Source organism: Mesocricetus auratus, unplaced genomic scaffold (assembly GCF_017639785.1).
Source record: "Mesocricetus auratus isolate SY011 unplaced genomic scaffold, BCM_Maur_2.0 Super-Scaffold_100676, whole genome shotgun sequence".
In the NCBI taxonomy this organism is placed as follows: Eukaryota; Metazoa; Chordata; class Mammalia; order Rodentia; family Cricetidae; genus Mesocricetus; species Mesocricetus auratus.
This window is the reverse complement of record NW_024429266.1, coordinates 58,150,494-58,174,893: the sequence shown is the minus strand read 5'-3', so window position 1 is coordinate 58,174,893 and position 24,400 is coordinate 58,150,494. Positions and strand designations below refer to the sequence as shown.

The 24,400-nt window shown below is 49.8% G+C and overlaps 1 protein-coding gene across 2 annotated transcripts in view; it reads right to left on the bottom strand.

Annotated features, from left to right (window-relative positions):
* Positions 1–24,400, bottom strand: part of Rassf5 (Ras association domain family member 5) — a 61,118-nt gene that overhangs the window by 11,416 nt on the left and 25,302 nt on the right. The window contains exon 2 of one of the 2 annotated variants that reach the window (XM_005079853.4): positions 21,431–21,552. In XM_005079853.4, the coding sequence (XP_005079910.1) occupies positions 21,431–21,552 (122 nt within the window). Of the gene's footprint in view, positions 1–8,818; positions 9,145–21,430; positions 21,553–24,400 lie in introns of those variants that run through there. The other variant, XM_005079854.4, reaches the window with a different exon arrangement.

Sequence of the window (24,400 nt, the reverse complement as noted above, 5' to 3'; positions counted from 1 at the left end):
AAGCTCAAACAGGTCTCCATTTCCTCTCTCAGCATGTCTGTCAGCAGCAGCTGTCAGGCCCCTGAGTGGAAACCTCCGAGCCCAAGCCAGGGAGAGAGATGCAGGCATGTACTGTGACCAAAAGGTCATGCAGAGGCTCTCCAGGCCCAACCTCTGGGGTTTCTGTTGCGCTTGCCCTAAATGGGAACCTGGGGATGGGGAAGGACAGACACCCATCTGTCTAGACTGGGTTTAAATGCCAGGACCAATATACAAGCACAGTAAAGACTACAGGTCCCTTTGTGATCGCCTCAACCAGATCCAAAGAGGATTCTCCAGAGAGACACACTGTCCCGTCCCTTCCTAGTTCCAAAATTGGTCTCTTCCTAGTTCCAAATGCCCATGTTCTGGGGGTTCCTCTGTCCTACCCATGGCAATAAAAGGATCCATTCCTGTATGTTTGTTACCTGCCTGCCCATGGTTCCCAAAATAAAAGGACTGAAATTCCTAGACTGTGTTCTCCAATAGGTCATCTGCAGCAGAATGGGAAGGGACTCTATCATACAGCCATGTCTAAACAGAGACATGTGAGACCCAAGTGACTCTAGAGTGGGTAGTGGAGACACAGGATAAAGGAAGTGGGTGAGAGACTAGAAAGAGAACGAAGTCCCCTGAGACAAAAATGCAGAGCAGATGATTAATGGCGGTAGTCACCAACAGGAACTGACGGGGATGCCTCTGGGCTGAAGACTGTGAAAGGGACCTTGGGAGATGATACAGCCTAGAGTGGCCCCATCCCTGAGAACCCACAGGTCACCAGAGGAAGGAAGGCAGAAATACACATACTATGACACAAACAGACTCAGAACAACTGGGCATCAATGACTGACTTTCAGACAGCCCTAATCAGTATCATGCTATCTTGGTGAAGACCCCAGAGGACCAGCATGTCCCAGTCCCCCCTCCTCTCTCCCTCTCCCTCTCCCTCTCTCTCTCTCTCTCTCTCTCTCTCTCTCTCTCTCTCTCTCTCTCTCTCTCTCTCTCTCTCGCTCTCTCTCGCTCTCCTCTCTCGCTCTCTCTCGCTCTCTCTCTCTCTCTCTCTCTCTCTCTCGCCTGCAGGAGCAACTCACCTGACTTGTTCATGACTAGAAGGCCTGGGGAACCCTAGCTCCAGACACTGCTCTGGGGCTTCATGGCATTATTGACCCCTCAAAATAACTCGAGTCAAGTGATACAGGTGCTATACCCAGAACACCTGCACTTTGCCACTGGATCACACTGACCATGTTATGTCACAGATTGGCCTTTGCTTTCAATTCTGCAAATATCAGAAAGTCAGTGTCAATGTAGTTTGTACATGCCATTTGTTGTGCAGAGTAATTGAGAAGACATGCTTCGAAGTGCCTCACTTGTTGTAAGTAAGGTGAAAACTGACAGACTTCAGCTAGTCTGTGGCCACAGGACCAGCTACAGCAGTGATTACTGTCTGGCAAGACAAAAGAAAGCTGGGCCAGTGGGGAGCTTTCTTTGATTTAACCTGGACCCCTAACAGGCTTCACTGTCCTAAGTACTTTTGTCACAGGTCTTATCTTCCAAAGAAATCCGTTGACAGCTACAATTTGTGATCTTATCAGCCTAACAACTATGTTAATATCTTCTGTTAGAACTTGCCTACTGTGCGAGCCTGAAGACCCAAGTTCAGATCCCCAGCACCCATATAAGGCCATATGCAACTGTAGCACTTGTGGAGACAGGTGATCCTTGGAGCTCTCACTGGCCAGCCAGAAACCAAGAGAGACACCTGCCATTGACCTGACCTCCACCCCCATACACATTTGCATGTATACATGTGCATACATGTACACACACCCACGTTGAGCCATTCATTCATGTTGGCAAGACCCCATAGCAAAATAAATCATAAGAATCCACTGCAAATGACTGGTAGAAGGTTGGTACACAGATATATAAAGAACTCCAACTCAACAAATGTGAACTATCTGCCCAAAATGGAAAGGGCTTGAATAGGCATTTCTTCAGGAAAACATGAAGGTTCATTAAGCACATGAAAGGATGCCTAGTATCACTAAGTATTAAGGGAAAAACATCAAAATCACAACAAAACTCCATTGAATTCCCATTGGCTGTTTCTGAGATATGTACTGTTGGATGTGGCATATGCCCAGTATTAAATAGCTGGCCTAGTTTATTGTCTGTTGCTGTGATAAAACACTGACCAAACCAACTGGGGAGGAAGGAGTTTATTTTGACTTACAGGCAACAATTGATCATTGAGGGAACCAAGGCAGGGGCACTGCTCAATGGCTTGCTTCTAGACTAGTGTTTGCCTTTTTAATCAGCCCAGACCCACCTGTCTAGAGATGGCACTGCTCCGGGGGCAACATTAATTAGCCATCAAGAAAATGCCCCACAGCCATGTCTACAGGCCAATCTGATGGAGGCAAAGCCTTAACTGAGTGAGGGTTCCAGGCGTGCCAGGTTAACCAAGATCAGTCACCTCAACGGTAAATGTAAGTTGGTGAAAGAACCGTGGAGACAGTATGGTGATTTGTCCAAACATTGACCTTGACTTGACTGGGACTTGGCATATGAAAGCAGTGCCACACACAGGAAAAAGCAACCTAAGGGTCTGCTGATAGGAGAGTAAATGTGTAAAATGTGGACCATACCTACAGTGCAATATATGTTAATATATGCTTAGTGGGATAAGCTGGGCCCAAGAAGAGAGAGTAGAGTCACTCCTCCTCAGTTCCCAGAGTAATTACAGAGTAAGGAGTTCCCGTTGGGAAAATGAAAAAATTCTGGAGATTGGGGCCGGAGACCCAGCAGTAAGGCACCTGCTTATCATGCACAAGGTCCTAGGTTCAGCCCCCTAAAGTTCTAGAAATGAATGCTGTGAAAATTGGACAACAGTGTGAATCTCTTATGCTGTGCTCCAGAACTATATGCACATTTAGTAATGGATGAAATGGTAAATTTTATGTGTGTTTCACCATCAAACCACAAGTGTCAGTTCTGGTAGAGGGTCTGCCTAGTACTTACACGCCCTAGGTTTGCTCCACACTGCAAAATAAATAATGGAAAGTAAAAACTATTCCAAGAGCACGGAAGTCTGGAGGCTATTAACTGGGTTTACATTGTTTTCATAAAGTTGTGAGCTTCTCTTCATTCTATACTTCAATCTAGCTCCTAAGCAAGCAGAGCCCCATAGCTCAGCCCCATGCTGAGCCCTCCAGATTCGCCTCCTTTCCTTTGACCAGGCTTCTGCTTGGGTTGTGGCTCTCAACAGGACATAGATCAGATATTCCAAGGTGGCCAGAGGCAAAGGGACTCCAGCGGCAAGCCAGTCCCAACCCAGCATGCTCACACTTGCTAGGAGAGGAACAGCGTGGGCCTTGAACAGCTGCGGGGACACACGGCACTTGGCTGCCCGCTTCTTTCTTCAGCCTGTGGGCTGAGGGCTGTCAGACTAGGTCCCCAGGCTCTCATAAGGGTAACCGGAGCCATGAGGAAGAGGAAACAAGACCCCAGATGAAGGCAGGTTTGGGTTTTCCACACAGGAGGCTCCCAGTGCCACATCGTATACAGATCTGGGTTACCTGGAAAGTTGAGAGAAGAGGGGAGAATGTAGCCTCCCTGGCTCGGCCTGAAAAGTGTCTCCCCTTTACCTGACAGGAAGAAACAAGGGCTCAGAGTCTTTCTTCCTAAACTGTATGGGGAGGTAGATGTTACACTTCTACAAACAGAAACTGGTAAACATCCACCTCAATCAACACAAGCAGCCTAACCTTACAGAGAGAGAGATCCAGGAGAGAAGTGCCCGCACACAGAGCAAGAGTGGCCCGGGAGTAGACAGGATGGCTAAGGCGGTCCTGGAAGAAAGGACCCCGCCCCAGCATCCAGGTCCTCTCTCTCCTTAGCAGAATCCTTACCACTGAAACACTTGGGGGCTCACTATCTAGGTTCCCTCTCAGGCCCAGGAGGTAAGAAGGGGCTATTCCCATACAAACAGAGGTGAGGCTTTCCCAGAAACAAAAGGAAGGCTGATTTACATCACAGATGTGCATGCTGGGAAGGACTAGACAGATGTAGGGCTTGTGCCTGAGGCTGAGTGACTTGGCTGCTGCCTCAGTCAGTGACCGGGAGTGAGAAGCAGGACTCAGTTGACTGTTCTGCCCACCATCCTGTCACCTCAGATGCTAAGAAAGGTCTCAAAGAACTGCCACAAGGTCCCCATAGTCTTGAAATAAGCACAGTACGCTGTGATGAGAGTAAGGAGGAGCCTGTGACAGGGACAGGATGTCTGTGAACAGGGATGGAGAGTGTCATAAGAAGGGGTAGAAAGACTGTAAGAACAGAAGACCAAGGCCTTTGCTGTGAGATTGTCTTGTATATGTGACATGGAAGTTGCATTCATGAAGTCTCAAAATTATGTTTTGCCTAAACAAGACCTGTACAATTATAACACCAACTGATATGCCAAGGGGATGGGGGAAATCTTACAAGGCTCCATCCCTGCAAGAAGTCAATTAATGGTTGTTAAGAGAAAGAAAAACTGTCCTCTTCAGACAAGTGCCCCATAGGCTATTCAATCCCAAGTGGTCAGTCCTAAACAAATACACATATGAACACAAATTAACTCAGCAGGCTGTGTTTCATACATACATATGTGTGTGTGTGTGTATGTATGTATGTATGTATGTATGTATGTATGTGTGTGTGTGTGACAACAAAGATGATGTCATGAATTTGAGAGGGGACGGGGATCACAGGAGGGGTTGGAGTAGGGATGGGGAGGGATGAAAATTATATAAATACAGTACTCATGTATTAAATTATTTTTTTAAAAAATAAAACACTGTCATCCCTGGTTCACAAAAGCCTCCCATTGTTATCCTGAGCTCCTAGTTCCCTGACTGCTACCAGTTTAATTCTCTGTAGAGGGAAATAAACTTATTTATACTCAGTGACGAAAAACCAGGGGTAGTTTGTCACAAGACCTAATCCATCCTGATTGCACAAGATGAAAGATGTAGCAACTAAAGGTGACAGCTAACAGGTAGTGTACCTTCGTAACCAAGTCCACGCTGCTGCCGTGGCCTGAAGGGTACAATTCCTGCTCTCACAGGACTGGCATCTTCTCAGGGAAAAGCACAGCTGGCACAGGTCAAAGCCAACAAATTGAAGGGATGGAACAGAGACCACATCCCTAAATACCAGGACCAAGGATCACTTGTGGTTAGTCCTAGGCAGTGTGAGCTCTGGGAGAGGTCCGTCTGAGAGTCCTATCTTGTTTTTATTGCTCCAAGTTTGGAGCTAGCTTATTTTTAGTGTTTTCTCAAATGCCAAGGTGGTCAGGGGCAGAAACTGTGCCTGAGGCTTGTGTGTGCTGCTCATGGCAGGGAGATGCGCATTTCTCTGACTGGTCTCTGGGCCACCTGCTATTCCCAGGGCACCACAGGCCATGTCATAGGCAAGGAGCAATGGAAGAAAGAAGGGATAAAACCAGGAGTTGTATAGTACCCTGCAACCTGTTTCCTTCTGGTGTTTTCCTTAATAAAAAGGATCCAAGGGTTTCAAGGCAGTCCAAAGAAAGCCCAGTGTTGGGGAGCAGAGTGTGCTCAAATATAATCGTATTCACACATAGAGTCAGCCTTGCTCTCTACACTCACAGAGAAAACACCAGGGGAGGTCTTCAGCTAGTAAAGTCTTTCCATTTTAGGATAAACACTGAAAACGGTGTTAAACAACCAATACGTTACAGTGACCTACCACTGTACATAGAGTTAAGGTCCCCCGGCTGGGTGCCTCGGAGGTAATGACAAGGGCCTATAATGCCTTATCCAGCTTATGACTGTCTAGGTCCTTCCAGAGAAGACAAAGCCTGTGGCCTGGTCAGCCACTGAGCAGGAAGAGGACTTGAAATGGAGGCTGAGGTCATTAGTCCAAGATCCACCTTACCAGCCACAGGTGTAAGGCCTGGTGAAGACTTCCTGCGGCTCTCACCTCATCCTCCCCATCTGGCACTGTTCAAGAAGAGGCTCTGTGTCCACCCAGAGCACCCACCTTGATGCCCTGCTGGGGTCCCAGAGTCCTGGGGCCTTAGATCTGTTAATGCGCAGATATTCCACCATCTTAGCTGGGGTAACGTGTGCAGACATTGCAGACAGGCTGGGTTTCCATCAGATCATCAGAAGCCCCATTTGATACACATGACCCAGAAAACAAACTGTGCACAGTCAAGGGGGAGCTATCCAGAGAGTACCAGTTCAGCATTCTGAAACTGACTAGCAAGACTCAAAAGGTCCCCAGCCTGATTCAAATATAACACATTGCCCCAGGAAGCTGCCATCTCTGCAGAGGAAAGAGCAGGTGGGCCCCGGGGCTGGCCCGTTCCTTGCTATCTCCAGGCCTTCTCTGTGTAAAGAGGGGAAGCTCCCTCATGTCTCCCATCAAAGGGGGCTGGAGGGAGGCCTGAGGGACTGCTTTGAGATTAGCTGGGGACAAGTCCCAGGGGACAATACCAGGCACCCTGAGCGGCTGACACAGGTTGTTCTGACAGGACTATTTATAGAAGAATCTTGGCCTTTCCCAAGGGGACCTAAGTCTCTGAGTGACAAGGAAACACACGCACACTCCTTCTCTTTGAGACAAGAAAAAATTTCTCCTACGAGCTCAAATGTAATTTCTCTTTGAGCAGGACAGAAAGATTTGCTTAGGGGTCACAATGGGGTCAAGATATGGCAGTTTACCTCGAAATTTTTTTCCAGAGTGACTCCAAGAGAGAAGGTGGAGCTGGGAAATTTACTAACAACAACAACAAATAGAACAGGATAAAACACCAGCAACAAGAAAAAGATCGTAACCATTAAGAGGGCACACCCTGAGCTGGAAGTGCACCCCACACACCTCTGCAGAGCCAGTGGGGCTACGTTAGAGCCAGGGCACCCTGCTCCACCCCAGCCCTGGGTGATCTGGGTGCCAAAGGCTAGCCTACGCTGAGGAAAGCTCTCTGTCCCTGACTACAGTCCTGAATGTTCAAGGCTAAGCTGGGTCAGGACACCTCCCCTTCCTTCCCTGGAGTACTTACCCCTTATTTGTCCTGTCTGGCATCTTGTTTTCCAGAAAATGAGTTTCTTAGAGGGGGAGCCTGTCTTTATTGCGAGTACAGACACTAGCAAAAGGCTAGAGAAATACACAAAGGACCCAAGAGGCAATGGACTCAAGATACAAAGTGAAGGACAGCCACTTCTGGAGCAATGCTGGGAAGTAGCGGGGGGGGGGGGGGGGATGGAGAGAGAAGATGTCTGAGCTCGGAGCGAGCCATCTCCACAGGGAGAGATGGGAGAATGGAGAAAGAGAGCCATTCCCCTCCTTCTTAGTCCCATCCCAGCTATTTTCTTGTAAGGATATTTCCTTTTCTCCCCAAGAATACCAGAGACAACTGCCTTTTTCGATGGCCAAGTGGAAAGACGCTTTTGCCATGCCCCTTCCTCACCCCAGTTATGCAAAACTTTCACCCTCTGGGACCAGCCTGGTAGTGAGAAGCCAGGCAACAGCTCAACTCTGTTTTAAAAACAGGAACCGTTTTCTTCCCAGGAAGCAACAAAACTTGTTAAAGCAATAAACGATCAGTTGCATATCAGAACGACCTAGGAAGCTTTTCATGGTTCCCAGGCCCTGTCAGTATTTTCTACAATTCTCACAATTCTGCTTGTAGTCACAGTTGTGAGCCACTGCTCCAGACTGGGGGAGGGGATCGCAATGAAGCAGGAACCCCAAGAGAGGGTGGGACACTTCCCCTCTGCAATGATGTTTTTCTGCTTGAGGCCTACCTAGCCACAGAAGGAACTACTGTCTCCCACCCCCCAAATCAGGTACTTGGTCCCATGGATCTGTTTTAGTTGCTTTCTTTGACATAAAATCACAAGCCATCTTTGGGTTCTGGGGTGTCATCTCATCAAGGAATGGCTCAGTGCACTGCCTCAAGTTAGAACTCAGGGCCTGCCAGCAAGATGAACTATTCACGGAGGAGGCACCAGGTTGGGTTTAGGGAAGATTTGGGGGTAACTCTAATTGGTGAAGGACCACTGGATTAATGATGACCTTGCCACACACCTGTGAAACTTAACCCTTCACATCCGTCTTCAATATCCAACCTGGGAGGTAGCCTCTCTGCTGTCCCGGGGAACTGGTTACCTAAGTAGCCCAACACATTTCACACTTTGCCCCTGCCAACACATGTGGCCGGTAGTGTGGCTCTGTGGCACCCAGGAGAGTATAGCCAGAGGATCAGCTTGCAGGGTATCCAAAGGCCAGCATGTTTAAAAAACATACAGCCCCTTTAGATTACCCAAGCCTACTCAGGAGCTAAAACTGTACGATGACGGCAGCCTAGTCTGTTTTCTAAAAGCATTCTGGACTTCTGCAAAGTTGCTAGACTAGGTTTTAAAATGGTTTCTAGCCACACACACCACGGAAGTCTCAACTTGTATTTATCTGCCGAGGGCCTGGGCTCACAGACAAGCTGGAAGCTCAAATTAGGAGGGAAACCAGATAGAGAAGGTGCTGTTAACCATTCAGACACCGGTGAGCATGCAGCCATCCAGGAACCAGCGAGGTCCCCAAATCCTAGGGAGCCATTCTGAAAGGCCCCTGGGTAGGAAATCCTGAGAGGAGGGCTAACCAGAATAGTGCAGGCCCCCGAAGCCACTCTGCTAGCACATGGCTCTGCCTGGAGGAGAGAGGATGCTGGTTTCCTGTGTAGACCATGGAACTTATTTCCTCCCTTGAAGGCGCTTGCAATCATCAGGTTTACCTTTGAAGGCTGTTTGCTCTGAACATTCCTGAAAAAGGTGGTCTTAGCAGTAAAGAAGCAATCTTCCAGTTCCTCGTCCAGGCTGCAGTACCCACTGCTCATGCTGCTGTCCACGGTCATTGGGCCCCGCCCGCGTCTGAGAGCTCATCGGTCTGTGGGAGGGGCCCCTCAGGTTCTGTGCTCTGGTGCTGGTGCTAATAGGCAACCGTTACCAGGAGGGCCAGGCCGGGCAGCCTGGGTTTCCTTCGTTGGGGCTCTGGGAGCTGGCACAGCCTGGTGCTCGGGTTCCGTGCGCCTCTCTCTCCCGCTGCCGCATCTGTGGTCCTGAGCGCTGTGCCCGCCCGCTGGCTCCCCGCCCCCTGTGTGCTGACGAGCCTCCCCACACCTCCCTCTCCCAGAGCCTTTCCTGTACTGCTCTCTGCAGTGCTAAAGCCACTTCCTCTTGCAAGGTTCCCCAAAACCCTGCTGGTTGTCATTCACCCCACCCCAACCCACCCCCAGCTGAGTGCCAGGGACCCCTGGTGGGAAATGCAGGGGTGGGGGTGGGGGGATAGGGACCAGCCAGGATGGACCAGAGGGAGACAATTCCCTCTGCCTTTCCCACCTCCTTCTGGAAGCCGCCGTTCTCACTTGCTACGGTGACAGCTTTGAAGTAAAGGTGCACCCCTCCACGACCTGACTACTCTCCTATCTGCTCCATCTCTCCACCCCGCCCTTCTTCCCCCTTCCCAGGAGCTAGGTCAGTCAGTGGTTAGAGAAGCACTGGCCTGCCTGGAGAAGAAGCAACATTTTCACTTGAAAAGGGGTCTAATAAGCACTTGCAAGTCCCAAGCGAGGTGATGCAGGGTGGAGCAGACCCACCCTTCCATCTTTAGAACTTCACCTTCAAAGAGCCAGCAGACTGACAGTCTGGTGAAGGAGGCTCCTTGCCAAATCTGGTCATTCCTATACTTAGTTCTCCCATGACTCGGCGGGCTAGAAGGAACACTATTCTTATCTGGGACTGGATCCTTGCAAGTCATCAGAGGATGAACCCCTCTGCCACTTGCAGACCTCGCTGCTCTGACAGCAGTTTGGGCTACTGTTGTTTGAGCAACAACTGCATGTGCTGGGTGATGGCAGCCAGTAGGCCATTAAATAGGGACCAGTAATTCCATTTCATGGTCGAGGAAGCCAAGGCTTAGGGTCATGCGAATAGATCTGTGACCCTAGGGTCTTTGCTCCGAGTCACTGTGACATACCATCCATTAGCTACCATGAGCTTGTTTGGTGGGCGTTCTGCCATCTTTAAATGCAGACAAAGCTGGAGCCCCCGGAAATGAATGCACAGTCCTCAGATGCTGATACTTTGAAAAGCCTCAACCGAGTTTACAGAGTCTGATGGTTGTGGACCCCAGGGGTGGCCTGGAGAGGGGCTGAGGAGGCTGGGACCCAAGTCTCTGTGGCTGTTCTCACAGTTTGCGACAGTCCAGTGCTCGGCGAGCTCAGGCTGGCAAAGGGTTAGAGGCCCCCACCTCAGTGATGGAGCTGCAGACTCCATTTTAAGCGGTGGGTACTTTGTGAGGAACCTTCTTCCCTCTCCTTTGCCAAATCTGCCTGTGTCTGGGGGCTTTAAAGCCACAGCCTAGCTGCATTCCATCCTCCCAAAGAGAAACCCGTAGATAACAGCTGGTGCCCTCAACCCAGAACCTTCAATACTACTAGCTCCCCCTTCCTAGAAGGAAGATAAGTAAAGGCAGACAGCAGGCTAGGGATTGGGGTGGGGAGACTTTGCTAGGAGTTGTAGGGATCTCTCCAGGGTGCAACTGAAGGTTGGGCTTGGCTCTGCCCACAGCAATCAGGAAGGTTTTCTCAAGACAGTCGTTCAAGCCGAGGAGGCTGGTATCAGCTTCCATGTCTGATGTTGGTGACACAAACGCTCAGAGCAGCCTCTTGGTAACCCACAGGCCATCAGAGCATGCCACCTTCTTTGTCCAGCTAGAAAACCTTGTGGTTTTTAATAAAGTCAACCTCCAGGTTCATTGGAGCAGTCCAACACTCAGGAAACACAGGCCCCTGTGACCATGCTATTCCTTGGGGTCACCCACAGTGCTCAGCAATGCCACCATGACGGTACAGCATTCAAAATGCATGATCTCAAGCATAGCTAATAACTTTTCCAACACCAGGATCGAGCCTCCCAGGAAGGAGCATAAGTTCCTTCTTGTGCACAGCACATGGGATGCCAGAGATGAGGAAGAAGGCTCCCTCAGGGACGCTGTGTGCTTGGAGTATTGCTCCATGGTATTCCAAACACCGTGGAAACGGATGCTGAATAGGGCTTTGCAGAGCACCTTTGATATCCATACTTCACTTAGGCCATCCTATGATCTTGGGAGCAGGTATTGTGCCTACTTTACAGGGGAAGAATAAAAAAAAGGATGGAAGTAACTTGTTCCATCACAGCTCATTGCTTTCACAGCCTCCTGACTCCTGGTCACACTATCATCTTTCACATATACCCCTACCTACGAGTGGTTCTAGGCTTGGAATGAAGCCAGCAGTCAGAAAGAAGCCAGGGGTAAGGATTAGCAAAGCAGAGACGGCAGGCAGAGTCCAGGGGGATACAAAGAAATCTGCAAGATCATACCCAACAGAGCAACTGGGCAGCCTCTGCAGGCAAAAGTCCTGACTGACGCCTAGCGTCTCAAAAGGAGGAAGCCCAGCTGCCTTGAGCATCTAGTTGGAACCATGGCATTGAATAACAAATGGTGACATCAATTGGCCCTGGGAAGGGAGGGGGCGTAGAGGAGCTTGGGTGGCAGGTTTTAAACTTCTAAGGGGGTAAGCCACAAAGCATGGGAACTGTCTGGTCTTGCCCATGGGGCCAGGAACAGGGCCTGGACCCAACGTGTGCTGTGCAGGTCCTTAACTGCACTGTGCAGGTTGTGGAAGCCTAGGTGGAGTGGTGAATGGCCCACTTCCCTGACTCAGTGTCAGATGACAGAGACTTGCTTTCAAGCTTTTCTCCTTTCTCACATGGAATCCCGACAGGAGGCCAGAGCCCTTATCAGATCCCGCACAGGTTCTGCATGTTCTAGAAAAGCCGGGATGCTGTGAGGCAGGGATTGGCATGTTTGCCTGCATGTGTCTGTGTACCACCTGCGAGCCTGGTGCCCGCAGAGGTCAGGTGACTGCTTCAGATGTTTTGGAACTGGAATTAGAAATGGCTGTGAACTGCCATTTGGGTGCTGGAAATCTTCTGAAAGGGAAGCCAGTAACCTCTGAGCTATCTCAGGGAATTTTTGCCCTATTCCCAACTCTGCTTGATTAAGCATCTTGAACAACTGTGGACCTCAGATTCTGCACAGTTGAGGGGTCTCAGGGATGAAGATCTATTTAAGGGAAACCAGGATGATTGCTACCCCACCCCGAATACACATTTTGAAATGAACATTGGCTAATATTGCAACAACTCGATGAGCATCTTTTCACTTCATCCCTCCAACAAGCACATGAAGAAACTCTGTCATTATCTGTCTTACGAAGAGGAGGAGAATCAGGCAGTTTAATAACTTGCCATTTCATCACACATGCCAGTTAATAGTGGAGATGAATCAACCCTGTGGGGTTTGACTCCAGACTCTGTCCTCCAACCCTACACTCTGTATCCTTGTGGGCTAGCCCCATGATTGCTATCATAATTACGGCACTGCCTGGAACTGTACCCCCTCATAGACAAGTTAGAGCCACTCTCCGCATCTGCCTGGGCTCCTGTCTTCCCTTCCACTGTTTTTCTTCAGTCGTCCCTTCTCTCCCAGTGTGTGTTGGGGAAGGCATTAGTGTCCCATCTATGCCGATGTTTTCAATCCCCTTTGACAGACACATTGCTTGTCCCAAGCAGCAACCTTCTGCATACACAGCCCGCCCGCTTATCTTAGTTGGCTTTCTTCTGTTGTGATAAAGCACCACGGCCAGAAGCAACTTGGGGAGGACAGGGTTTGTTTTGCCTTATAGATTACAGTCCATTGCTGAGAGAAGTCAGAACAGAACCCAGAAGCAGGAACTGAAGCATAGATCATGGAGGAACACTACTTAATGGCTTGCCCGCAACCCTTTGCTCAGCCTTTTATAAAACCCAGGACCACCTGCCCAGGGGGCGGCACCACCCACAGTGGGCTGGGCTCTCCCATAGCAGTCATTATTGAAGGAAACGACCCTCGGGCTTAACCTGTAGGCAAACCCGAAGGAGGCATTTTCTCAGTTGAGGTTTCCTCTTCTCCGGTGACTCTGATTTGTGTCAAGCTGACAGGGAACCAGCCACCACTGTGGCCCCGCTCTTACCCAGCCTGAAACCGAGCTCATTCTTGCTCTACCCTCCACCTGCTCGGTTCTTCGGCCATGAATGACCACCCAGCCTTCTGAGAGCTCCCGTTGTTCCTGTCCCTTCCTGCTCCACACTCCCTGCCTCCTTATCGTCAAAGTCACTCTCCTAACACCCAGCTCTAACCACAGCAAGCCCTCCATCATAAAACCTTCCGTGCAGACATCAACACCTGGTGCTTTCATTCATTCATTTAACAGCCATTTCTACATAACTGGGTGATCGAGTTTGGACATAAAGGTTGGACATAAAAGACGAGTCCTGCTTCTTGTGGTAGCATCTAGGGAGAGCGATATGAGCTATGTGTCATGTCAAAGCTGCTGAGCTCTTACACATCTTGTGGTGTCACTTAATCCTTGCTGCCTTGCAGGAAACCATCTTAAAGATGCATAAACTGAGGCTTAGACTTCAAACCCGGTAACCCCCCTTTACCGTTACTATCTTCCCTCCACTGATGGCATAATAGTCAAAACTCGAGAGTAGGTCCTTCAAGGCCCTCCATTGCATGCCTGGCCAGCAAGTTATTTGTAGTCACAACCAAGTGCTCTCATTACAGCTGTGCAAAATTTGGTTTGCATTCCCCAACGCCATTGCTTCCCCCTCGTGGTTTCACTTTCGTTATTTTCTCTGTTTAAAAATCTTGGGGCTGGGGAGATAGCTCAGTCAATAAAGGGCTTGGCACACAAGCACAAGGACCCACGCTTAATCTCCAACATCCATATAAGAGGCCAGCGATGATGCCATGCACCTATGATTCCTGAGCTGGGGAGACAGAAACAGGATGATCCCTGGGGCTTGATGGTCAGTCAGTCAGTCCAGCTGAATCAGTGGGAGTTCCTGTCGAAATGAGGGTAGCAAATGGCCAAGGATGAGATGTGACGCCCACCCTAGGCCTTCACATGCACATGCATGCATGAGTTCCCCACAAAAGCTCCTACATATACCACCCCAACACACAGAAACAAGGGAGATAGCACTCTTGAGGGATGCTCCTTGAGGTTGTCCTCTGGCCACCACATGCATGCATACATCTGTGTAATTCACATACACATGCACACACGTGCGTACGCGCACACATCCTCTGTCCTCTGCTTCCTGTCCCCCAGTGATGACCACACCTCCCACACCTTCCTCAGAGTATCCTTTCCCAGACGGCTTATTTAGGTTGAATCTGAAGGTCAGTCTCTACCATCCCTAGGGTGGCATTTCTGAGCAAGACATGGCCGTGTAAAGCAGAGAGCTCAATTTTTCCACAGATGACTTCCTGTCTTACAAGATAAGCATCTGTATACCATTTAGGTTAGACTCATGAGAGATTCACTTTCTCGGAGACACTAGCCCACACCACACTTCTCTTGCTTGGCTGCCAGGCTAACATTTCTGACAGGGTCTGGATGCCTATAGACACTGAGTGGAGTTGAATTAACTCTGTTACCCACACCAGGAAGCAGACACCCTACAAAACTCGATCAGGTTGGGGTCAGGTCTAGGGTCTGTGCTTTCTGTTGTCCTTTTGGGAAACTAAAGAATGTAGGTATTTCTATTCGGTGGCCTTCTCCCTCAGGTGCCCCTCAGGTACAAGGCTAATCTTCCAGCATCTGGGGTGAGACGACCTTCTACGGTGAGATGACAACTCTCATGGTACCACCGATAGAAAGGAAGGTCAGAGCTTCAGGAATGTTGTGCCCCTAAGAAGCCCATTGTTCACTGGGCTGCGAGGAGCACAGAGGAACACCTCCAGGGCTCCCCAGCTTTCAGGGAACTAGAACTGGAGTTCTGTCCTTTCGAGGCAGGCTCCTGGGCACTTCCCTGTTTTGGGGGTATCAGGCTCTGCCATAGCAGAAATGAGCTCACCCTGTGCACGACAAATCAGCTTTGGGAAGCTCCCATGCAGGGAGGTTCTCTGGTGCAGGTGAATTGTTGACAGATTAAGTTGTTGCACAATAAATAAAAGACCCAGAGACAGATAACTGGGGTTCAAGCTACAAGCTGAAGATCAGAAAAGCAAAGCAGCTGGTTGGTCACTAGCTCTTACTCTACCTCAGACTGAAAGGTGATCCTGGCTCCACCAAACCCCAGACTGAAGCCTCTCCTCAGTGTGGCTGGAGAATCCTGAGTCTTCAATGTCTTCCCGTCCTCACTGTGGCTGGAGAATGAGCTGACTACTGAAGACCCTGCTCCTATCTTTCATACCCCTCTAGTGCTGGGATTAAAGGCGCGTGATCCCAGCTGCTGAGATCATCTTTGTGTGAGCCGTTTCTCTTTATGAATGGATCAATCTTGTATAGATCTGGGTGGCCTTGGACTCACAGAGATCTCTTAAATCCTGAGTCCTAGGATTAAAGGTGTGTACCACCACCTCCTAGCTGCTGGGATTAAAAGTGTGTATCACCACTGCCTGATCTCTATAGCTTGAGGCTGACTTTGCTCTCTGAAACCTCAGGCAAGTTTCAATAATCATAAATAATATATCACCACATTGGGTAGCACTTTTTGGTTCTAGAAGTAGTAGTGAATCAACAAAGAAGCCACGGCACAGGGTATGCCAAATGCAGACAGAGTGGGGTAGAGAGAATTGGTCCACACAGCCAAGAAAGTGGATGAAAGCACAAGCAAAAACAAGCATCGACAAAAGGATCGCTGTACTCAGATTATCAGGCACAATAACGAGAACTGCGCACAGCGTGGGGGAGGATGTGTCATATACAGATGCCCCTGGACACACTTGGAAACCACGCAAGAGAACACAGGAGCATTGGGCTGCTAAAGTAACAAAAGGGAAAGCCTTCCAACTCAGGGATGAGCTAAAAAGCACAGGGGAAACAAGGACTTTTTCAGACATGGGAGCTGAAGGAACGAACTCATCGAACACACCATGCAAGCCAGGAATGTTAGCAAACTATACCATCAAAGCCTGTGTCGGCACAGCCCTGACCCTTACAAACCAACAAATCCCTTTTCTCAGCCCACGTCCCTATTGCTGAACAATGCAAGTGTTGAACAGAGGGCTTGGTGGGTAAGGACACTTGCCCTGGAAGCACGAGGAAGGGAGGCTGACTCCCCGGGAGGATCATAGAAAGCCAGGCATGTGCATACCTGTAAGCCAACATTAAAGGGAGGAGACGGGCGTATCCGAGAACTGCCTGGCCAGCCAGGTTCAGAGACAGACAAGGTCTCTCATCGACCAGGTAGAGAGTGATAGAGGGCGCTGCCTAACACCCTGCTCTGGCCTCCACACACGAGTGTGGACCCAGACACTCAAGCTCATGTACCACACACACAAACCTCACAGACACACGCAAGCACGCACGCACAAAAGGTAAATAGCTAAAAAGAAAAGGAAAAGACATAGTGAGCTTATAGTAATTCAATGAAAGTACAAGGCTGGGAATATTAGCTCAGTGGTAAAGCACTTTGCCTGCTATGTGTGAGGCCCTAAGTTCAATTCCCAGCACCTCAAAAAACAAAAAAAAGTCAGTAACTATGCTAATATCAGCCCATAGAATGTTACCAGGGATATAGACAGCTACTTCACAGTGATAAGGGGGCTGATTATAAGGACATATAATCCTAAAACTGTATACACCAACAATGGAGCTTCAAAACAGACATACAGCTGGGTAAGATACCACAGCTGGTAATTCCAGGACTGGGGAGGCTGAGGCAGGAGGCTTATGAGTTCCTGGTTAATGGAACTCCATATCGAGACCCTGTCTCATAAACAAACAATTAAACCAAGGGCTTGGCATATAGCTCAGTGACAGAGCCCTTGTCTAGCATGCTGAAGACCCTAGGCTCATCACCAGCGCTGTGTCAAACCCCAGGAATGTGGAACTCTGAACTGAAATGAGCAAATCCACTCGGATTCTTTGTAATGGAGCCAGGGCCTTATGCGGTACATGCACTTGTTAAGCTTGGAGGAGGCCAAAGAATATAATGAAAATATAGTATATGAAAAGTCTAAAACATAACTTCAAAAACCAAATAAAGCAAAAATTAGCCTTTGTTCTTTCAGACGCTTTTCTTCACCTCTCTGGCTCCCCCGTGTGGTGGTTCTAGGTTCAACACAGACAGTGGTACTTTCTGGACCGGAGACAGTGTGCTGTGGGCGGTAGTTCAAGGCTAGGAGTCAGGAGATCCAGAACTTCTTAAATGGAGTCAGTTCTCAGCTGCTGTGGAGCTTAACCGAGGACTGACAATGGTGGGGTATCTGTCAGTGGGGATGTGGGTAGGAAGGAAACAGACCTTCTGGCTTGAAAGGCCAGGTCCACCCACTCTGGAGCATTGAAAGTCTTTTGTCTGATGGGTGAATGGGACAGGGTCACTTACACAGAGGCACAATGACTGAGACCTCAGGGTCAATAAGATGAATCCATGTGCTCGTGGAGAGGTGGCTCAGTTGGTATGAATGCCATAAACAATGGCAATGGCCGCACGAGCATGGGGACCTGAGTTGTGGCTTCCATCTTGGGTCCACTGCTCAGGTTCTCTCTATACCTTCCTCTAGAGCAGCAGGTCTCAGAATGAAGTCATCTGTCCCCTGTCTTAGGACATCTGGCCGTATGGGGACGTCGTTTTGATTGTCAGATGGGTGAGCGGACTTTCACCCACTGCAAAGGGTTGATCCCCAAAACCATGTGTAAAGCTGGGTGCCGTGGTGATCTCAGCACTAGGGATGTGGAACCTTGGAGCTCACTGCCAGCCTGGAGTAATCGGTGAGCTTCAGGTTCCAGGGAAAGACGGTCTCAAAAAACAGACAGACAGCTGAAAACAACACCCAAAGTTGATCCCTGGGTTCCACGTGTGCACATATGTGTCCGTGATGCGTGTGTGCACCCCGCAATGATAGAAATGAATGTTTAGAATGCTTGAATACAAAGAGAACTGAATCAGAAGCCCTGTGGAATAAGGCTAGGGTGACCCCAAGCGTGGTCATGCCGAGAGAGCACCAGGAACTGCCACGGGAGGGGCTGGCCTTAGCAGGAGACTCGGAAGTCTATTGGGTGGAAGGAAATACGGGCTCTGGGGAATGGAGTTTGAGTGACAGGGGGCTGCTTTGGCTCCTCTCTTATAATCTGCACATTCCACAGTCAAGAAAAGTGTGTCAGCAGCCGGAGGGCCAGAGCTGTCTGGTCCCAGAGAGCACAGTAGAATGAAAATCAGAGGGTAGCCAAGCGCAGCGTCAGCTCTTGAGCTGGGCTTTCACAGAAGAATGAGGGGCTGGGCTCCTTCACTGGGGAGCCACTGGGGGTGACATCGTGAGAGCACTTTTAAAGCCACCGGAAATATAAACAACCTCGGGATGCCCCCAAAGGAAAGAACCACAGCTGTCCCAGCCTTTTGTGCTGCCCCTCGGCTAACAGCCACGGCATTCGCTGGCAAACAGGCTGAAGCTGAAGCCAGGACCTGGGTAGGCCTGCAGGAGGCGTGTCTGAACCCAGGGAGGGTACCCGAGGGAAAGCATCAGGCCTCAGGATGGCCGAGGAAGGAGGCGCAACCACTGGTCTTCTGGCTAGCAAAAGCAAGCAGCTATCAGCGCCTTCCTCGGGGGGGGGTAGGGACTCCATGGCCTCGGGACCCAGTTTGCAGCCCAGGCTCTGAGCCATCCTGCCCCTCCCACATTTGCCTACTTTTCTTCCTTGCTCTGCTGAGACAGCCAGAAATTGGCCATTATTGTTTTCAAGGTGAAGGTCAAATCCTATATTTAGGATGATCTCACTCATTTTGAAAAATGCAAGAAGGGCTGGGGGGGTTGCAGCTCAGTGGTGGATCGTGAATGCCTCACGTGAGAGCACAAGGCTCCAGGTTCGATCCCCAGTGCCACACACACACACACACACACACACACAGTACAAATGCTTATACAAAGAGGATACATGAACATTCATATAAGACTACTTCCCTTGAAAATCTATGCTCTTCTTTCCCTTAAACAGCAAAAAGGAGAGTGTCACCAGGGTAAGACCTCACAATAGACATGGGCCCTCACCTCAGGCCCAGATCTCTGCCTCAATAAATCCCCAGGAAGATGGAAAGAGGTTAGTTCAGCCAGGCAACAACAGCCAGGTGAAGGAAGGAAAGCCACACCGTCTTCCAATGTAACAGAATCCAAGCCAAGCCAGAAACCAGCATGAACAGGCTTCCTGGTATGTGTGTGGGGGGGGGGGGGGGGGCGGGCAGACACCCGGATCAGGGCCTGGCTTTCCCCACTTTGGTGGGGTACTCTACTGAAGGCTACTAGGGTCAAGCCTGTCCAAGGTACATGCCGCAACACTCCAGCAACCTGGACCCACACCAGCTGTTTGCTGCCTGGGGCCACTAGCACTGTGCGGCTTTCTTACAGCTCTGTGATGTTGCAGGCCTGTTTCTGTGACAGACAGCTCTGATTCAGTTAGCCAGAGGGCTCTAGGATGCCTCTTCCTGAGAGGAGGCAAGGAGGGCAGAGCTCTGTTGTCTGACGTGCCAGCATTCTAAGAAAGAGACTGTGTGCAACACGCCAGTGCCTTTCCGAGCCTCTGTCCACAGCCTAAAGGCTTTGCCACCTCAGAGCCGCTGACATTTGGAAGCAGCTGTTGGTCATACTGCAACATGCAGAGTCCTTAGCAGAACCCCTGGCCTCTATGCACTGGGTCCCAGGAGCACCGCCCAGCCGACAACCCAAACCAACTCCAGATACGGCCAGATGTCTTGGGGGAGGGGACAAGTCACTTCCTTCTGCAGCCTGCTGCTCTAGAGGGAGGCATGGAGAGACCCCAAGAAGCAGATCCAGTAGTGGGGAACGGGGCTCCAGGGTGGAGTGTGTAGGTAGGGTTGGGAGCAAGAAGAGGCCAGCCAGTCCCACAGAGAAAGGGAAACTGGACAAAACAGACGGTCAGATATGCTTCCAGGGATGTGTGCTATCTGACCCCCCAGTCTTTTAAGAGTGTGTTCATTAACTGGCTGCCTAGGGTGGAGCTCACTCAAAGCACTGGGCTCGCAGGCTACAGGTTCCACTGCCAGCAAAGAAAAACACAAGACAGAAACATCGCTCATCGGGGCTTCCCGAGTCATGGGTGGGCCAGGCTGTGCTCAGAGACCTGGTTGTAGGTTACTCTAGAGCAGCCATGATTCCAAAGACTGAAGAGGGGGTGTCAAATTTTTCAATGCACAATTTAGGGCCAGTTTGATATTATCCTTGTAAAAGTACATATCACACTTGTTTTCTTTCTTTCTTTCTTTCTTTCTTTCTTTCTTTCTTTCTTTCTTTCTTTTTTTTTTGGTTTTTATGAGACAGGGTTTCTCTGTATTGTTTTTGAGGCTGTTGGTCCAGCCCAGCCTCGAATCACAGAGATCCGCCTGCCTCTGCCTCCCGAGTGCTGGGATTAAAGGCGTGTGCCACCACCGCCCGGCTCATTTTTCTTAACTGTATCACTAAGTCCCCCATGTTCCTGCACCTGGGGTATATTGGACACTTAAAACCTTATTAAAGTAATAAATGGGCAATATCCTAGGACACACTTCTTTAACCTGCAGGAAAAGGCCCATGTCAAATGTCACTTCCTTGGGGAAGCCTTCCTTAATTTTTTTTCTCTTAGCAGGAACAATTACACTGTGTGCCCAAAACACCAGACTGATACTACAGACATGTCCTGGAATACACTAGTCAGTCCATTACAATCCCCAACCAGAATGTAAGCTCTCTGGGGACGCTTTGATGTTACCATTTATTATGCCCACCCTTAGCAGCACTTGGTACATATTAGATAATCCATAAATGTTTAACACAATAACCAATACACGTTGTCCTCTGTCTGCACCCCGAACCCCAAACATTACAGTCCAGATGCACTGCCGTTCATGTGCTTTGCAGAACTCAGAATCCTGAGCCGCTGAGGACACCATGCTCCCGTTGCTTCAGGCAGAGAAAGAACACTTGCCCAGAACCTTTGAAGGTTGGTCTGAGACTTTGGAATGATCTACGATTTAAAGGCAAGATGATGTGTAGGACTTCAGGCCCATCAGGGCCATTCAGATCTTCTAGAAACTTCTCATGGACTCACCTTGCTCCCACCCATACCTGGATCAGAGCCCTGGGCCAAACAGACTGCATGGAGAAAGCTGCAGAGCAGACTTCTCCCAGTCTCTTTCCCCAGACCCCCGTGGAAGGGTGTGTCTGAGGCTCCGTCTGGACAGAGAACAGCCTGTATATATGGAATCATGCCACCCCCAGGGGCTGCTCTCCAGCCTGGCCCGTGGGCGCCCCTGCTTACCTGGTTGAAGGTCGGGGTAAGAGTGCTTTCTGGAGAGCGTCTATCCAGGGCAGGGCCCTCCTTCTGTCTGCAGTCCAGCTGGATCAGGCTGCGGCACTCTGGGTGGCAGGTGAATTTACAGTCTGAAGGAGAGAACCAAAGGGACCAGGGGTCAGCTCGACATCAGTGGACGGGAGTTACCCTCCACCTAGGGAAACTAGACGCTGCTCGGCTCTGATGGGAAGAGCGGTGAAACAGAGGAGCGGGGGACGGGGGGACTGTGTGAGGGTGATGCCTGAGCTCTGTGATATAGGGAAGAGAGACAGCAAGCGCTTCACACCTGTGCAAACTGCTCCCACCTGCATTATCTGGTGTGACCGGAGTCTTCAGCGATTTCCTCAGTCAGACCATCTAGCTATAAACTGGTACCCCCCATTCTTCCCAGTCATATCGCTAATCAGAGGCCACATGTCCTGGGGAGGGCCTCAATTTGTCAGTATATAAAACACAGGTTTCTCCCCCGGCCTGTGATGTAAAGATGTTTACACAGGCGTAAGAAGGCATGTCAGGAAGAATTAAAGTCTTCCAAAGGCAGAATCATCGCAAGCATCTCTCTCTAGCCCTGTCTAGATCAGCAGTGCTGGCTTGGTTCACTTAAGCCCATTAGAACAGTCTGCTGATGATATCCCAAACTGCCAGAGAAGCACACTCCAGAGGTGGCTCTCTGCCATGGAAATGGAGACTTAATGTCCAGAAGCGAAGAGAACATTTAGACTTTCACCTAGGACTCCCTTAAAGCCAGGGGACTCCCAGAGGCTGAAAGTGAGTCACCTGGATACAGATCATGAGTGGCAGACCATAGGCTGCTGTTTCTCAGGGTCTTCGTCTGGAGTCTCCTTGGCAAAAGGGAAGGGAAGTCAAAGGGGCCAGGAGACGAAAAGATTCAGTCAGGGGATAAGAGGGGAAAAGGACAGCAGGGGAGGGGCTGGGGAAGAAAGGGTAAGAAACAGAAGAAACGAACGCCAGTGCTCAGTAGGCATCATGGCTTTCACAGGTGACTGCTGGGTCAGCTGTGGTCCCTTCCTTGTCCTGGAGGTGCCGCCGCTCAGTCAGAGCATAGCCTTCCATGTGCTGGCTTCCCTGACTGTGCCTGAGGTAAGCCAGAGCAGCAGGGACTTCAATGCCTGGGCTTGCATGGATAATCTGGAAGTTAGAAGACCACTTTTGGTTGACAATGGCTCAGGAACCTTGAGAAGCCCTTCCAGGTAACAAACTTCAAAATTTGTCATGTTTGGTCTCTTTTTCTCTAAGCTGCCAAGCGGCACGCCCTATCTTGGGGTCCAGAGGCAGCTGGTTTCTTTCCACTCCGCTGAGGAGTTCCTGAACGTGATTCCCAGCTGCCTCCTTAAGTCTTCCCAGACACCAGTCCTTCCAGACACCAGTCCTTGTTCAAGGACCCTGACAGACACAGGGACACAGAGATTCCAGAACTCTCCATCCTCTTTCCTCCCTGGTCTAACTCCCCATCCATCTTTCTGGGGTGGCAGTTAGAGGCCATCCGTGTTCATATCCTTCAGCCATGAGGTAAAGCCCCCAGCAGCCCCTTCTTCAGCCTTGAGTCACCTTGTTTGTTTTCTACCGATGTGATTAAACACCAACACGGAAAGCAACTTGGGGAGGAAAGAGTTTGTTTTAGTTTACAGCTTAAAGTCAGAGCAGGAACCTGGAGGCAGGAACTGGAGCAGAAGTCACAGAGGAGCACGGCCTACCCGCTTGCTACCTGCATGAATGAATGAGAATGGCCCCCATAAACGCGCACATTTGTGTGCTCAGTCTCCAGGTGGTGAACTATTTGCCAGGATTAGAGGGCGTGGCCTCGGAGGAGGTGTGTCACTGGGAGTGGTCTTTGAGGTTTCAAAAGCCCATACTTGGCCCAGTGTCCCTCTCTCTGCCTGCTGCCTGTGGATCAGGATGTAGAGCTCTCAGCTACCACCACGCCAGCCAGCATGCCGCCATACTTCCTGCCATGATGATCATGGACTCACCCTCTGCATCTGTAAGCAAGCTCCCAGTTAAATGGTTTCCTTTACAAGAGTTGTCTTGGTCATGGTGACTCTTCACAGCAACAGAACACTAACTAAGACACTCTCCATGGCTTACTCAACAGAACACTAACTAAGACACTCTCCATGGCTTACTCAACAGAACACTAACTAAGACACTCTCCATGGCTTACTCAACAGAACACTAACTAAGACACTCTCCATGGCTTACTCAACAGAACACTAACTAAGACACTCTCCATGGCTTACTCAACAGAACACTAACTAAGACACTCTCCATGGCTTACTCAACAGAACACTAACTAAGACACTCTCCATGGCTTACTCAACAGAACACTAACTAAGACACTCTCCATGGCTTACTCAACAGAACACTAACTAAGACACTCTCCATGGCTTACTCAACAGAACACTAACTAAGACACTCTCCATGGCTTACTTGGCTTGCGTTCCGATACAACCCAGGCCCACCTGCCCTGAGGTGGCACCACTCATAACGGGCTAGGCTCTCCCACATCAATTATCCATCAAGAAAACTGAGTTGCCCACCAGCCAATCTGATGGAGGCATTTTTCTCAGTTGAAGTTCATTCTTCCCAAATGACCTGGGCTTTTTTTCCAAGTTGGAGGAAGAAAGCAAAACAAACAAAAACCCAAAACACAACAGAAGTTATAACGGGTAAGGTCAGTCCTCTAAGCTAAAACCATGTACCTTTAGGGTCCCACAGGTGTGATGGGGCTTCAGTGGCTGACACCCAGCTCACTGGAGACAGCTCACACTCAGTAGGTAAAGGGCATAGAAGGCCATGTGGGCCAAGTTCACCCACAGCATCCAGAAAGGCCAGGACTTTCTGATAATGTAACATTGAGAGCAGAGCCCATGAAGTTGGGACTGTTTAGGGCACACAAAGAGGAGGGTGGGCTAGAAG